The following is a 17,992-nucleotide window of genomic DNA, read 5'->3' on the forward strand; positions in this document are numbered from 1 at the left end:
CCAGGAGAACAATGTCTGCTGATTATTTCGGAAATCTTGAGCCAAAAGCCAAGGTACGGTATCAAGAAAAATTAGAACTCGTTGGTTTGCAGTCATGTCCGTACCAAATTCCTCTGGTTTCATGGGAAAACGACCCTACTACGTGGCCAGATCTTCAATGGCACTCCATTTACGAGTACCTTATCAACAGCCCAGGCATCCACACAATGGAGAAGATGAAGACTTATAAAAGCCTGGACTCATACGTTTTCTTTGAGGTATGCTTATATTTATATGTTTTTGTGCATACAGGTCAATGTCAGAATGATAAATGACTTGTAAGATACGGCTACACCAGCTCCGCAATGCTAAGCTAATGTTAAGCTAACGGGGTGAGCCATTACACCTTTTAATTTCAAGTGGAAGTAGTGTATGTATATTAGTTAGATGTGCATTATCAAAACTAAGAGTCAGATACCTGTAAATGAGCTCTACCCACCCTAGGCCCAAGGGTATGAGGTGCTAACAATAATGAGGACAATGCTGCTGATTACAGCATAGTAGTTAGCAGAACGAAAGGGAGGAGAGAAGGGAGACTTGTTTGTTCAGTATTGAGTTTAGGAGTGTTTAACAATAGCAGTGTGAGTAGAAAGACCCCTGACTTTTTGTGGGAAGCACAGCGAGCACTAGCCTAAGCATCACGAGGTGCATTTCCTTGAAAACGACCTATTCGTGGAGTATATACCGACTTCAAGACATGTTTTGGACAAAATATGTTACTGGCTTGTGTCGTCTGGATGTCCAAGGTTGGATTATGGCCGTTTTTTGTGGAATATTTTCATCTGTGTGTAATAATGAACCCGGAAATGTGAGTCGCGCTGTGTATGTTGAAGCTGGGTATAGAGAACGGATGGATGGATATTCGTTGTTTGTCGGACAAATGTGGTTATATTACCCGCTGTGGTAATCACATCTGAAAGTGGTTTATACCGGCGGATTCATGATAATCTAAGCTTTCCATCGGCGTATAGTGTTTGTATAATCGCGTTTGCAGTTTCAGACATTTAGCAAATTGCTTATGCAGATTTCAAAGTGTACCGCGGGCGGGACACTGAAGCGCAACAGGTTAAGCTTATTAATTAATAATTTCAGAAAATCAGTTAAGGGGTAATAATTTCATGAAACACAACATACCACTGACGAAATGCTGACTGCAAACATAGGACCATTTTGGCTGTGGGCTCCATGTGGTTCCATTATTGTTAATCCGCCTCAATGCTTTGAGCCATAAAGTCCTTTTCTGGCCCTTTTCAGTCGGAATCCTGTAAAAGGAAATGTTCTTGTTGCTCCATGACTGAGAACTACCGCCAAAAACAGCGCAGGTTTTGGGCATATCTGCTTTTGGTTGTTCAAATCGGGAGGGAAACGTGGGAAAGTAATGGTCGTCAAGGCAAAAGCATACCCCTCTTAAAATGGTGGAATCGCGTTGCTAGGGGCGGTGACCGGCGGTGACGTTCGATGATGACGTTTCGGAAAAAGGGCTTCAGGTCGATTTTACGCGAACAAACAGTTGCATAATTAATGTGGCAATTTCAAGCCGGCACTCCTCATGCAGTTATTAGCCAGATTATGCGAATCGTTTCAGTTGTAGCTGCAGGCTATGGGAGGTAGCTGCTACTTGTTCTGTATGCAAAGCGAGCTGCTGCAACTAGCTGCTAGCATTCAGTAGCACGTTGTGAGGCGTCTGACAAATTTAAAACGTTGGTCAGAAAACGCCTATTTCTCAAATCTGTGGGGTGATTAGGATGACTACTTAACCACATAAAATAAAAATCGCCGCGGTCCGGCCACATATCCCGCGGAGGCTTGCATTTCGGTGGATAGCTCGCAAAGCATTATGGGGCGGTTGAGTATGACGAGTGTGGTAACCGCGCATACTTAAAATTTTTCCGGATATAGTATACATCCGGGTATTTCTCGCGTACTCAATCTATTCATACTATCTAATGTGAACGCACTACATACTTATTTTGACGTCACATTTAGTATGAGTAGAACGTTAGTATGCGATTTCGGACACAGCCTAAGTTACTCTCAAAGTCATTGGAAAATTCAAAAGTTTAATTTTATTCTGTAGACTAAACTTTCTCACTTTGTTAAAGGTTTAATAGAAAATTTCTGTTGGAGTTACACCTCTAACTTAAATAATAAACCCTCTTTTTTATTTATTTTCATCATGTTTAACTTTCCTGTTTACCTCGACAACAAGAAAACTGAAAAACTCTTTAAAAACTTTAAAATACAAACTTTTGTTTTCATTTCATTCTGTCCTGCTTTATACAAGGACATACACTTTGGAAAAATAAATTAAAGGTTTATTTGCTTTTTAGTAATAAAGTAATCTTTTAGATGAATCAACTAATCTGTGAAATCCATAATAGATCCACTGATAGAGAAATAGTTGTTTGAGGCAGTGCTGGTGTGTATCTTTCTACATTTGGATGTGATCATCCAAACAGCGGCCCACTCACTCCCAGAGCTACTGGAGGTCTGAGACTCTACAGGAAGCTTAAACTTTACTGGTTTCCAGTAGCTGTGCTGCAACAGGCTCTGCTAAATGCTGTTCTACTGCAGATAAACCAAGAGACAGAGCAGAGAAGTGATGAAGTTACTGTGGAAACATTGAGGCTCCTTCAGTCAACACGTGCTCTAAATGATCTGTATTGACGATGTTAAAGTAGCAAAGAACTCAGCAGTAGGCTGAGAGAAAAACACACTGAGCTGATTGAACATCTTTATTCTGCTGTTCAACTTCATTTCTTTCATTTCTCACAGTTGATATGAATTTTCCTGCATCTTTGCCATCAGCTTTAACATCTAGTTTCATTTAAAGGTTCTACATTATTTATTCTCATTTTAACTTCACATTCATGACAGTTTTCACAAATTAAAAACTGAGTCACTTAAAACCACTTCTCTGTTTTACTTCTTTACTCATTTCTTTCTTCCCCTTCAACTGTTCAGAAAATGTTATTTACACAAAGAAAAAAAGCCATTACAGATGTTTCTGAACCATGTGGACCCTTTACAGAGATCATTTAAAGGATAAAGAAGTGACCCACAGTTTACTTTAAGGATTCAGAAACAGTCTGTTGAGAAATACTGCCACCTGCTGGTTAAGTGTAGAAGTGAATTACTGCTCTGAACTCTTCACACATTTTCTGTCCTCACATTTCTGATCAGTTGTGTTGAATGTTTCTCTTAGATGTGATAAAAACGCTGTACATCACTTGTTGTCAGCTGCAGCAGATCATTTCAGTCTAATTCATGCTAACCCAGACACAATGATTATTCTTCAATGTTTTACTTCTAAGTACTCAGTCTCTGACAAAGAATTTTTACAGTAACAAAGCTGTTGAACTGGTCTGTAAATAAACCAGAAATATTTTCTCACTTTCTTTAGAAAAACAGAAAACTTTAGAAATTTTGATCAATAATTGTAAATATGTTTAATATTTATCTAAATAACTGATTTTAGTGAATACATTTTATCTTGTTGTTTTTAACTCTGTCCATTTCTTCTCATTTATTTCCTGCTCTGACAAATGTAGTGAACACATTATACAGGATGGAGCATAAGTTTCCATCCAGAGGAAAATGTATAATGTATATTTTTATGGGTCAGATTCCCTAGAAGATGTTTGACGCTTTCTTTGGGGCGCTTGAAGGCCATCAGGTGAAGATACGAGACATAAATCATCTCCAGGAAGGTATCAGCAACGACATTAAAGCAGAACTTCACCTGTGCTCTCCAGAGATTCACTTCAGTAGTGTTTTCATGGAGTGAACACATGAGGATGCAGCCACAGGATGCCAGCAGGTGTCACTGACCTGAAGAGGCTGAACTGAGAGATCAGAGAGGACAGAGGGAAAGTTTGATCTTTGTTTAGGATTTCTGTGCTTCATTTTGTGTTTTCTTTCATTTGTATCATTGTGTATTTTAACTATAAAGATGTTAAATTACAGAGATGTGTGTTTCTAACAGAAGTGTGGGCAGGTCTCTGAGGTGGGAGGAGCCTATAGAGGCCAGGTGAGCGATCAGTGTAGAGTGTTAGAAGGAGGAGGTCAGACTGAAGCTCTGCTGCTCAATCTGCCCTCATCCACTCAACCTTTATGTCTCCGTTTGTTTGCTGAGCTGTACTTTAGTTTGTGAAAACTAAATAAAAAGTGGAGCTCTGGAACTAAACTCCTTGCTGGTCAGCTGCTCTGATTATTTTGATGGCGTTTGGTTCATCCAGATTGTAGAGGTTTACCACCATCAAAACCCTACAGCCAACAATTATTTACAGAAAATAATAATCATGTCAACAGTAAACTTTGAACTTAGCAGCAGATGATTCAGTCTTGTTGTTTTCTGGAAACTTGTGGAGTTTCTCACAGCTTAAACACAGATTCTAACAAACCTGGCAGATAGTTTTTACCTGAACAGAGAAAGAAAAAGAAGAGAAAAAACACTGGAGTCATGATGAAACGTATTTATTGTTGATTATCAGATGAAACAGTGGAGTCTAAAACACTGAAACCTCCAGTGAAGATTCTTCAGTTGTTTTCACTTTCATCCATTTTCATCTTTCAGTGATTATCAGCTGAACAGTTTGACAGAAAAGTGAAATGCGTGAAAAATGTCCATGAATTTCATGTGATCATGTTTTCTAGGATCACAGAGCTACTTAGTGAGCAACGTTCTGCTGGAAACTGGAGGCTGACTTTTATTTCTAACATGAACAACAGCTGCAGTGGAAGAATCCAAGTGAAGGAAATGTGATCAGAGGATGTTCACTGATACTAATCTGATGGCTTTGATTGATGACGGAGACTCAGAGCTCAATCTGACAGATTTACATGTCACAGCTTTTTAGTGGTTCAAACGCTTTGAATCATCAAACTCTGATTCTGGTTAAATATCACCACAGCAGCTACACATTTAGAAAAAATTCAGTACAAATCAATAAATTTAATATCAGAAAATATCAGCAGTAATGTAAATGTTATCAAAACAAAAATAAATTCAAATAAACAGATATTATGTCTTTCTTTGTAGTGAAAAATAGAGTTTTATTTAATTGTAGCACATAATTGAGTCACTATATTACATTAAATATTAAAGCCTAAATCAGCAGAAATGTAACTGTATGTATTGTGGAGATATTAAAATGTACAACTGAAGTGATTTATTTTTTAAATCTATCAAATAAGGCTGTAACTGGCTGGACGTTACTTTCTATCATCATCTGACTCTGGTTCTACGTCTACGTTGGGTTTTGTTCTGTTCTGAGGATGTGGCTGCAGATTCTGGACTCTACAGGAATTTCTTTCCTTTCTCTACTTTAACCATTAATTCTGCTTTTTGTTTCATGTCCATCAGGGACTCAACTCGTTCTTTCCATCCCGGTTTGCCCTCAGATTTCTCTCCTTCAATCATCATGTCAATGTAGTCTGGATTGTAGAGAGGATTGAGCTTCAGTGAAATCTCTTTCAGTCTGTTCAGACATTTGGAAGATTTCTGAATCAGTTTCACCTCCTCAGTCTGCAGACGATCATATTCAGCCTTCAGGTTATCAATCACTCCCTGAACCGTATTCTCCCCTGTGGCTTTCAGATATTTTTCTTTCAACTGTTGCAGTGTGTGTTTTTCTTTAACCTGCAGGTGTTGATAAGGTTTCATGACAGTTACTTCAAACTCAAAGTTCTCATTTCTTTTCATCTCTGCTTCATTATCTTTGAGTTTTTTGCTTGTCTCTTTTATTTCTTCCATCATGGCTAACCTAAGTTTAATCTGCTTCTGCAAATTTTCAAATGAAATCTCAATCTGCTGTCTCTCTCTGAGGACCTCCTTTGTCAGTTTCAAGCTTTTGGTTTCTATGACATTCAGAGCAGCAAAGAACCTCTTCATGCTTTTTGTTCCCATTTTCCAAAACATCTGATCAAAGCCTCCATCTTCATATTCATCTTCATCATCACCTGTGTTGTTGGTCACAGATGATTTGTTGTCTGCAAACAACGCTGAATTATTGAATTTGAAGTGAACTGGCAGCCCGTCATCTGTTTTAGGACATGGGACACCTGAAGCTTTGATGGCCTCTAGAACTGGAGGCTGCTGGCCGTCTGCAGACGTCACCAGAATCCGGATGTTTTCTGCCACATCTTTGCCAAACATTGAGAGAACTGAATCAAACACATATTTCTGTGTTGGTGTGAGTCGTAAAGCAGACTGAACTACAAAACACAAAGCATCAATTTGACCAACACCATCGTCAGCAGAGAAGAGATTACATAGCTGCTCTGTGATCAGTTTGTCTCTTTTTATTCCTCTTGTATCTCCAAATCCTGGAGTGTCAATGATGGTCAGTGAGTGATTTATTTGAAATCGCTCCTGGTGGTTGATTTTGTACACGGTGACTTCAGACGTCTGGCTGTGACTTTGTGATCTCCACTGATCCTCATGGACTAACTTAAAGCGATATGAGTCCTCCCATTGGACACCCAGGATGTAGTTGATCATTCCGTTGATCAGAGTCGACTTTCCAGCACCAGTTGCTCCAAGAAGAATTATTGTACGATTCCTCTTTGTTCTTTGTTTTCCAAAGGTAAATGACCTGCACCCAGATATGTTCATATGTTCTTCTAATTTCAGTTTGTAAACTGAATCAGAATCAGAGTTCATCCTTATGCATTTCTGTTTCAGATTTGGTGGAACAGACCTTGTTGTAGAGATGTTAACAGTGATGCTTTCTTTGCTTTTTCCATCCACACCACAATCACATCTGACCCTGACTGCATATCCTGTCTCTGACTGAAGCCCTGAAATGATCGCCTCTTCAGCCGTTGTCTTCATTTGTTTCCACTGCAGATCTTCTTCTTTCTCCTTATTGTCTGTTTGTGCGAACTCCAAGATGTAGCTCAATATCTGGAGTTTCTGTCCGAGCTCAGCAGGTTTCTTCCAGCTGACTGAGATCTCACATGAGTTTGCTTCAACATGAGGTTCTCCAGGAGGGCTGCAGGGTAAGGTTTTAATGGAGTCACTGACTACATTGGCCGGCCCGACGCCTGCTGAGGTCACTGCTCTGCATCTGAACATGTACTCTGTGTTTGGACTCAGATCGCTCACTGTGACTTCTCCAGCTTTCAGCACTTCCTTTTGCTTCCATTCCTCCTCTCCTCTGACACAGAACTCCACAAAGTAGGAGGTGATGTTCTCTGCTCCAAATCTGGGAGGAGAAACCTTCAGATTCACACTGTTGTGGTTTATGTCTGCTGCTGTCACAGTTTCAGGCTTTGAAGGCGGCTCAAAGTTCTCACTGACAGAGAAACCGTCTTCATAAAGGTAGATGCTTGAACCTTTCTGTGTCTCATTTGTTAAACCCACCATCAGGAACTTTGTGTTCTTGTTCTCCATGTTGGCTTCTGCAAAATCACTGAAGAGTTTTGCTTTTTTCCTCATTTCATCTGTTGTTTCTCTGGAACGGTACCATTGCTCTTTCTCTATATTGTGAGTCCGTGGATCCTGAAGTTCTTCTGGTTCAGTTGTTCCTTTTAAGTAGTTTGATAAAGCTGAGAGGTATGGTTCATCACTTCCCAGTGAGGTGACGACAAAACACACAGCATGCTTTGCACTGAAAAGTTCTTCATCTAGACCAGCTTCAGATGAGATGGTCTTGGTGTTTTTCATTATTTTGGTGAAGGATTTTAGAATAGTGATTTCTCTCGCTTTACAGTCCATCCACCAGTTCAGGTTTTTGCTGTTGAAAGGTGAAGAATGTCTCTTCTTCAGGATCTCTGCCAGCTCAGCCTCTTCTTCTCCTCCTCCTCGGATTGATGGAAGTTTCTTTGCTAAGGTTCGTTGAAACTCCATCTTGAACTCAGAGCACATTTCTTTAAAATCTTTCATCTTTTCTCCAATCTGTGGGAACTGCTGTGCAGTGAGGGATCTCAGAGCATCATTGATCCTCATTTCCAGCTCACTGAAGTCCTCCAGGACTCTTTGTGCTTCTTGAACTAATCTTATGCTTATCTGACGGACCAGTTTGGCAGCAGAAGAATCTAAACTAGTCAGTGGCAACAACCAGACCTTCATTGGTACAGCCTTTTCTCCGTTGGCTCCCAGTAATGTTGGCAGACTTTGGTAGACTTCTACTGCTTCCTGAAAGGATGTAGGAGTTTTCTGAAGGCAGAAGTCTCCAATGAATCTGCAGGAGAATTTATCAAGATTGTTTTTGTCCTTATCTTCCATTTTCAGGGAACCATCACCATCTATAGAAAGGCAGGGGATTTTTTGGATCATCACTTTCATGTTTCCCTGAATGTCTTGATGATCTTCGTTTTCAGACACCTCACGGTCAAACACAAAGAAGGCTTGTGCCCCATAAAGAATGGCTGTGACCACATGTGTTGCTAAACCTTGCTCAAAAACATACTGATGCTTCATATTGCCTCTTCCAAGATGATCCATGGACAGCTCCTGCATCTTTGTGGTTGCCTTGTACTTCAGTGTTACTCTGGCCTGATTTCTAGAAGACTTACTGTCATTGAGGTAATTGGCAGATCCAGAAACTTCAACCAGTCCACCCAAGAAACTTGCCTTCAGTGATGTGTTAACTTTTAGTGCTGAAGATTTGTCCTCAATTGATTCAGATGCAACTATTTCAAATTCATTGTATGACTGTGGTCGTTCTCGTAGATGTTCCTCCAGGCCAACATGGTCCCACAGAGTTATTCCTGTAAAGGATAAGGAGACAAAATCAAGTTCAACCTCCAGAAGAAAATAAAGTATTTTAAATCAAAAAGACAACGTTATCGTAGAAGGAAAATTTAGAGTGAGAGTCTCTTTGAAATCTGTCACAACAGGCAGAAGAGACATTTACAGACATTTTAGTGAACTTCCCAGAATACCTGTTATTGATAATGTTCTTATATTTACATTATTAACTTTGCTCAACTTGTTCTGAAGGATAAAGAAGAGAAGAGGATGAGAGTGATGTCAGAAAATGTTTTGCAGATTAACTGTAGTATCTGGTTGTTCCACCAGGTGGAGCCTCTCACTTTTTGTTATACTGTAATGACCAGTAAGAAAAAAGCTGTTCAGATGCTGAATCTGTCCTGGATTTAGTTCACCGATGCCTAGATTAAGATAAGACAAGATAGTCCTTTATTACTCCCCACGTCAGGGGAAATTTCCCATGTTACAGCAGCACAATAAATGTAATAATTATAATAACAATAGTATATACAATATATACATCGTGAAGGATGAAAAATGAATAAATAGAGAAGTTTGAGGACAGTTTTACGATGCTTGGAATCTCCGTACGCCACATGGAATTTGCATAAAGTAGAAGTCCCGTCTACTTCATGCTTTCTGCAATACATTTTGCTGCAGTGTTTTTGAAATAAAAGTTTGCGGCCGAGCCACTGTGTTCATTTTACGCATCTTCCGGACGGTCAAGCTGAAAGCTTTGTCACGTCACCACGTACTGGCCTGCTGTTGCTTGAGCGCTGCCATGTGACAATGTTGTGGTACGCTAGTGACCGCCCAACATCCGTGCGATTTTCAGATGCGGTGCGTTGACATGAGGGAAAATCGCATCTCGTGGACACGCACCTTCAAACTGCAGACAGTTTATGTTGGTAAGCAGAGAACATTGTAGGAGTGAGCTAGCAACGGGGCACCATGACAAAGACCTCTGTGATGCTCAATAAGCCCCGGCCAGAGCTCAAACTGGGATCAACCTGGATATTGTTCTTCTATCCCAGTGACACATGAAACAGAGAACGAATGTTTGCTCTGTGTTTGTCGCTGATCACGGAGAAGAACCCAAGCAGCAGGCACAGACAGAAGGATGAAATTAACAATGATTTAATGAAAATAAGAATATGGGAACAGAAAAACTCTTAATAACTGAGGCAGGAGAGAAACAACAAGGTGGAGAAAATAAACTAAACTAAACAAAGGGCGGACCCGAAGGCCGAGGTAAAACCAAACATAAAACTAACTAGAGTGAAGGGGAAGATAGCTTACTGATTGTCCGGGTTATGGAGGACGGAAAAGGGCAGAGCTGACAGAGCCGGCGGAGAATGTGGCGATGGCTGGGAAACTGGCAAGATTATCCAGGGGGGGGGGCGGGGTCCGAGGAACGGGACGTGGCGAAGGTAATCCAGGGGGGCAAACAGAGTCCAGGGAGTGATGCACAGAAGACGGTGAAACGGCAAGTAGCTGGGAGAGTTGTGTAGCGGGGAGGATCGTTCAATGATGCAGCGCTGAGCAGAGTCTAGAGCCATGCTTTATACGGCACTGATTAGTGATCTCTGCCTGCTGCACTCTCAGCACAGCCATTCGTCATGAGGTTGATGAGCCGGCTCGCTGCAGCAAGAGGGGCGTGACAGTGTAACCAGTAATTGAAATTTCATTGATAAGGCTTCAATGATTGAGAAAGAACATTAAAAAAATTGCACCCTGTTATAGAATGTGTTCTCCTTTTACAACAGTGACAGTAGACATACGCCAGTGATCAGACTTCATGTCAATACGATCGTTTAAAAAATGTCTTGATTGGCCCTAATCTCTGTCTTTGAAATCGAATTGGGGGATTCCTGGTTGACAACAAAAGAAAGAATGATGGAGCTTGTTCCTGTTGTAAGTGAACATAAATTAGATATTTACCAAGAACAAAACATTTAGTTTTAAAATGAAGAGTGGTTTGGAAAACACTGTTTAATGTTTACAGTTTGCTCCCATCTGATGCAGTTCTATTGTTTTATGCTAAAATCTTAATCACAGGAAAATTTTATTGCATTTAATGTTTGAATTTTTATTACTGTTTATTTTGAATAATCTTTTGTTAATTTGCTGGCATACAGATATTTATACTATAAGTTTTTTTTATTATTTATAGTGTACATCAAAAGGGTGTGTTCAGAGGTGCAACATCATTTAAATATCAGATTCAGATTCAAAATTAAATTATCTCTCAGTAACTGTAGTATTTATTTATTTACATATAAATTGTGGCTACACAGTGGTTCTGTGGTTAGAACTGTCGCCTTGCAGACAGAAGATCTCTGGTTCCCGGTCTGGGATCTTTCTGCATGTAGTTTCCATGTTCTCCTTGCGCATACGTGGGTTCTCTCCAGGTTCTTCAGCTTCCTCCCACAGTCCAAAAACATACTGAGGTAACTGGTGATTCTAAACTGTCTGTAGGTGCGAATATAAGTCTGATTGATTGTCTCTATAAGTATCCCAGTGATAGACTGTTACCTGTCCAGGTGTTTCCTGCCTTCACACTAAGTCAGCTGGGATAGACTCCTGCTGCCCTAATGAGGATTAAGTGGTGTATAGATAATGGATGGATGGACATGGAAGCTGACAAGGAGACTGTTTCCTTTCATGAACAATCAAGTCCCTGATAAAGTAGTTTCTCACTTCAACAGAAGAAAACACAACTGAGATCAATGATACAAGTTTGTAGAAAAGATTGAAACTGCAGAAACAAACACCAGACATGAGTTTCTTTCATGGGGTGGCTGAGCTTAGCCTTAGAGATAGGATTAGGAGCTCAGACATCCAGAGGGAGCTCAGAAAACAGTCACTGCTCCTTTATGTCATGAAGAGACAGCTGAGGAGGCTCCAGCACGATGATAATGAAGATGCCTCCTGGGTCCTTTGGAGATTTTCCAGGCATGTCCCACTGGGAGGAAACCCTGAGTTAGACCCAGAGTTCACTGGAGGGATTACATATCTCATCAGGCCTAAGAACACCTGGAGATCCCTCAAGGAGGAACTGCAAAATGTTGAAGGTAAGAAGGACGTCTGGAATGACCTACTTCTACTGCTGCCACCACGATCCAACCACAGATAAGGAGAAGAGAACTGATGGTTGATGGCTGCTGGTTATTGGTTGATTCAGGCACTGGAGAGGAGTCGACCAACTAAGGAGCAAATCTGGCATTGGACGACTCAGGACAAGATGAGACATGAACCAGGATGCAGGGCAGTGGGACTGAGATGTACAACATTGGTAACATGACACCAGACAGTGGCCATAACACCAACATTTCTGTGTTTAGTTACCAGACAGCAGAAAACACCAGACAGTCCTTCTCTCTGACCAAACAATGCAGTCTGACAATGTTTATTATCATTGTGTTTTAATAAACATTTTACATGAGTGGAGTTCCTAATAATGTGTTAAATTCTCTCCAGTTTTGTTCCAGGAGTCTCATGCTGCTGTTGAGGGTAACCCTATATATTACAGCCTACCTGCTTCCTCCCAGCAATTAAATGTACAGTTGAAGAAAATGAGACTATGAGGACAAACAGAGTAAAGACTGTGAAGTCTGAGAGAGATTCTGCTCCAGAGAAACCTGAATACATCACAACTGAGCAACTTTGAGGACTTCCATGATTTGAATTTAAACTGAATCATTAAAAAATGCTGCAGAACTGATCTAAAGACAGCAGATAGAAAAAAATATATATAACTAAGTAATGAAAGTTTGATCCATCAATGATGTTTCCATGTGAATTCTTACCAGGGATCAGTGAGTCTTTACGGCAGTCGTACAGCATCCCGAGGCCGAAGGGTCGGCCGAGTGCCGCCACCTCCATCGTCCCTCCAGATTCACAGTCCATCACTCAGTCTGAAGTGGAGACAGAAAACAGCTGCTTAGTTCACTTCTGAACTCTTCTGCTGTCCAACCTGTTGCTCTGTTTTGTTGTTGGTCTGTAACCTGAATAGTTTCAGACTACAGTCATTCTCCAGCTGTCCTGCTACAACTTCACTGTTGTTCTTCAGAGTCGTGTCCAGATGCAGGAGGCAGCTGTGCTGAGAGAAAAAGCTCTAAAAAGCCTCAATAAGATGTTACTCTGTGACCTGTGGATGTGTGTGATTGTTTCTCTGTGAATGAGAAGGATCAGTTCCTGTTGATATGTTTGGTTTCAGCACATTTCATGCAGGTTGAAGTAGTTTCTGTAGAAACAGTGAAGACCCGACAAAGGAGACTGAAAACTGGTTGAGTTTAGTCTTCAGGTGAGTTTTAACAGCAGCAGGAAAATGATTCTGTTGACACCAAGAAACTTCAATACATCTGTGGCAAATATGGTTTTTAGTAGAGACACATTTTATGAGTCCTGACTGTCCATACTGTATCTTCCTGTTTCTGATTTAACCAGGTAAGTCCCACTGAGGTTAGGAAGCTCTTTTCTAAAGGAGGTCTGTCCAGGACAGCAGCAGCACAAGATCTACACAGAAAAAGTAGAAGCTCAGCGACGTTTGATGAAGTTAGCATCAGATAGGAATAAAATACAGATTCTGTCACCATCATAAACTAGAATGAAGTCATCTGACTGGTTGTTAAACTCCTCATCTGTCTTTAAAGTGTGTTGACGTTCCAGTAGAAAAACTAAAGTCTTTCTCTGCACTAACTGCAGCTGCAGCGCTAACGTTGCTACCAGAACACGAGTCGCTGCGTTTCAGAAGCTCAAACTGTGTTTCTGTGACAAACCTGGTAGCTGCATCTTTGTGGACTGAAATTAGTGTCAATAAAATCTGAACTCGTAAAAATATATCAGCATTAGAAAATACAGACGGTGAAATTCTAGTTTGAGTTTCTGTAGAAAAGATTTGTTTTGGTAAAAAACAGTAAATGTAGAAACGGACCTCTTTTATCTAAAACTCAGCAAAGTTCTCAGTGTGTGATGCTGAAGTTTCTTCATTTCATGAACTCAACCTTTATTTAAACTCAGAACACAATGAAGTACGGAGGCCTCATTTACTGTGTAGTCAAAGAGAATAAAAGATGTCGGGACACAAACAAGAAACTTGGATCACAATAACAACAAAAATATTAAAGAGTGAAGTTTGTAAAACAGTGAAACCATAAATCTGAGTATTTCAAAAATAATAAATAAATAAACTAATACAAGGACAGATGATATAAAATCAAAACCTGAATCACCCTGAGAGTAAAATGAGTCCAGCTTTAATGGTTCTGCAGGTTGCTGGTTCACAGAAACTTCAACTGGATTTTCCAGAGTTCAGTGAAAGCAGCACCTGCAGAGTGATTCAGTCACAACGTGTTTGAAAAGAGCCGCATTAAAAGACAGAAATGATGTTATAGAAGCAGATTAAACACAGTAAAGACCTGATCAATCAATGAAACCCAGTCATCAGTTACACAATAATTCACTAATTAAGTTCTGTCAAACTGTAAAAATATATTAATAACCTGTCAAGTCCAGCTGCCAGTTTTTAACTCTCTACTGTTCCAGAATACTTGAGTAAATGTACTTAGTTACTTTCCACTACAGCTCACAATGAAAGAACCAAGTGAAGGTAAATTGCTGCACAATGACTGCATTTAATTATCATTATTACTGAGTCTTTTTATTCTCTGATACTTTCTCTTTCTGTTCCTCTACATCTCAGAGGGAAATATCGTTTTTTTGACTTCATTTATCTGACGGCTTTTTAAAGATGCACATTTGTCAACAGTGTGGATCAACAAGCTTTTATAATAAAACACACAGCTGCTTATTAAACCTTCCAACCTTTGAATCTTCTTCCAAACAGCAGTAGTGATGTCATAGAAGCAGATTAAACACAGTAAAGACCTGATCAGTCAATGAAACCCAGATTCTGACTACAGACAGGAAGAACCACGACCTCAGCACAGCTCACAGTGATGATTGTTAGAATTATCAGCAGAAATAAATCTTTCTGCAGATGATAAACTGAGTCCAAACTTCATCTGATACGTGTCAGTAGAAACATCTCAATAATCCACACTGATGGAAAAGTTTCCTTCACTCAGCATTTTATGGTTTATGAGGGTTTAATAAGTAACAAGTATGAATTCTGTCTTTTTTCACAAATCTATTTTTTTCTGCTCGTCCACAAACTAAAGTTCCTCCTTCAGACCATCAACAACAGCTACAAACTACAAACTCTGGTGTTTTCTGTCCACTTTACTTCATAAGTTCAGGATCATACTGAGTCTTATTTGAGCCAAACGTCTGCACGCTCACAGTTTATCAGCAAATACATTTTATTGTTCATCAGCCTGAACAGAGCAGCGCTTCTGGAGAATCAAAGTAAAGTTTTTACATCATTTTTCCGTCAGTTTTTAAGTTTCGGTGCAACACAGCAGATTGTGTAGCTCCGTTTGTGGTAGAAAGTTCTGTTGTTGTACATTTACAGGAGAACTTGTAGCTGGAGGCTGAAGTCCTCAGTTTTAATGAGACACAACTGAATAAAAGCAGCATCCTGTCAGTGGAAGTTCTTTTCCTTCCACCACTTCACTGTGTTCTTCATCAGCTTGTTCTTTACCTTCACCGTCATGTTTATTTCAGGGTAAGAACACAGATCAGAGGAGTGGAGGTGATAAATCTGATGCAGACGTTTTTACTGTCTGTTGTCTGATTTTATTCTTGTTTTCATGATTTAAACACTTTAAAGTGTTTTTTCTGATGCACATGATTCATCCTCTAGTCAGCCTCACTCATTCTTGTTGGACGTCTTTTAACTTCCTCCAGATCATGGAGGAGACTAATAACTACATTTACCTGCTGCTGCCTGACAGTCAGCATTAATGCAAACTGAGCTTCATGACAAATATTTAATTCATCTGACATTCAAAACCCAAGTATAAAAGTTTGTTTGTGGACTTACAGTAGGAAGGTGTTGATCCTCTGAAGAACATCTGAGGTTTCTGTCTTTATTTCCTCTCTCAGAACAAACAGAACAATGAGGCTGATTTCTCAGAACGGGTGTGATCTGTACTCTGCTGTTTCAGATGTGAGGGAGGGAAGTCCAGATTACAGATCTTTATAGGTTTGTTCTTATCAGCAACCTTTGGAGCCATAAACCACTTCACAGATAGTACAGCTGGATTCAGACTGGATCTGGACTGATTGTTTACTGGTGTTAGGCTGCTTTTGAACAGGTTTTAGACTGGTTTGTACCTTCTGACTGGTTCTGTACTGGTAACTGGCTGGTGGTGACACCAGGTCTGCAGTCATGTGGCACTATTCAGTCACCTTTGTAGTTTTCCCTTTGCTTCCCGTCGCATTGTTTTTCAATCAATCATGGCAATATTAATTTAAGAGTTTACACAAAGAGACTCCATACTACAGTGAGAACAGATTTCTACAAAGTTATATCATCCATCCATCCATTCTCTATACACCACTTTATCCTCACTAGGGTCATGGGGGGTGCTGGAATCTATCTCAGCTGAAGGCAGGGGACACCCTGGACAGGTCACCAGTCTGTCACAGGGCTACATATACAGACACACAATCACACTCACATTCACACCTACGGACAATTTAGAGTAACCAATTAACCTCAGCATGTTTTTGGACTGTGGGAGGAAGCCGGAGTACCCAGAGAAAACCCACGCATGCACAGGGAGAACATGCAAACTCCATGCAGAAAGATCCCAGGACCAGGCCGGGATTTGAACCGGAGATCTGCTTGCTGCAAGGCGAAAGTGCTAACCACTAGACCACTGTGCAGCTCCAAAGTAAAATCAGTTAATTAAAAAACAAAATGTACAGTAAGTGACTGTCATCTATTCAAACCCTGTAGCATGACCAATCTAAAACAACTGTTTCCTGTTCTTCATCAATCAAAGCTTTACGAGAAAGTAGCAAAGAGAAAGACTCAGTTGAAAAAAGCTCAAATTGAATCTGGACTAGAGTTCACCAGAAGATGTGTGGAGACTCTGAAGACACCTGGAAGAAGATTCTTTGGTCTGAGGAGACCAGAATGGAGCTTTATGGCCATCAGATGAGACAACAAACACTGTGCATCATCACAAACACACCATCTCTACTGTGAAACACGGTGGTGGCAGCATCATGGTGTTCCTCAGCAGCAGGTCCTGGAAGGCTTATAAAGGTAGAGGGTAAATAGAGAAATCCTGGAGGACAACCTGATGCATCTGAAGAGAACTGAGACGTGGAGAAGATCAGTTTTCTATCCCTGTTTGAAGACGAGGAGAAAGTTCTGGAGGCCGAGTCACAGTCCAGATCTCAATCCAACAAAGAATTTGTGTCTGGACCTGAAAAGTTCGGTTCACTCAGGATCTCTGTGGAACCTGACAGAGTTTGAACAGTTTATAAAGAAGAATGAGGTAAAACTGCAGCATTTAGATGTTCAGGTTGATTGAGACCAACAGGACCAATGATGGAACTGCAGTTAAAGTTACAGCTGCTGACTTGAAGTGGGCGAACACTTATTTAGATTTAATTTAATGACATTAATTTGTAGAACACATTTCATATTTTGTCATCAGTTGAAAAAACTCCAAAGCTTTTTATGCATAATTTTCAAAATTTCCCTAAAACAGTAGAAAAGAGAGTTTTAACTTTTTCTCAGAGTCAGAAAAGACGACCGCCTGCATTCTGCATTCATATTTCTGTTCAGTTTGGGCCCTTGCTGCTGTTGGACTTTCAGTAAACACACCACAGGACAACAGAACAGCCGGTCTGGTGTTAATCCTCCTCCTGCGCTGATGATAAACCAACAAATCCTCACCACCCAGCCGCTAATTTCACCCTCATATCTGCTGCGTGTGACGTGGATTTGTGGCATTCAGGTGACAATGGGATAAACGGACGCTGATCTGCAGGCGGGGCAGAAGGAGGGAGGAGGAACAACGGTGTGAGTGTCGGTCAGCTGACAGAGGGAGCGCTTGTTTAACAACACACTCCGTCCCAACACACACAAACACACACAATGTGCAACAGTTCATGTCACGACACTCGGCTGCACCATTGTGCCTCAGATGACACAATGCATTGTGGGCCAACACTGGCCCTTTATGCTGACAGCTGATTGGATGTGTGTGCGTCCAGATTGGACCCCCACACTGATTCTGACCCGCTGAACTGTGAAACAGGAGAAGCCTTTTTTTCCCTGAAGCCAGCTCACATCATCACCATCATTATCATCAT

At 40.6% G+C, this 17,992-nt stretch overlaps 1 protein-coding gene across 1 annotated transcript in view; it reads right to left on the reverse strand.

The window, feature by feature from the left end:
* LOC127535495 (cytolytic toxin-alpha-like) overlaps positions 1 to 15,749 on the reverse strand; it is a 96,593-nt gene extending 80,844 nt beyond the window's left edge. Inside the window, exons 1-2 of the mRNA XM_051953657.1 lie at positions 12,565 to 15,749; positions 8,369 to 8,754 (exon numbers count right to left, since the gene is read on the reverse strand). Coding sequence (XP_051809617.1) covers positions 8,369 to 8,754; positions 12,565 to 12,664 — 486 coding nt within the window. The 5' untranslated portion in view covers positions 12,665 to 15,749. The remainder of the gene's footprint in view (positions 1 to 8,368; positions 8,755 to 12,564) is intronic.
* Between the last annotated feature and the right edge of the window lie 2,243 nt (positions 15,750 to 17,992).

This window comes from Acanthochromis polyacanthus, chromosome 9 (genome assembly GCF_021347895.1).
Source record: "Acanthochromis polyacanthus isolate Apoly-LR-REF ecotype Palm Island chromosome 9, KAUST_Apoly_ChrSc, whole genome shotgun sequence".
Classification (NCBI taxonomy): domain Eukaryota; kingdom Metazoa; phylum Chordata; class Actinopteri; family Pomacentridae; genus Acanthochromis; species Acanthochromis polyacanthus.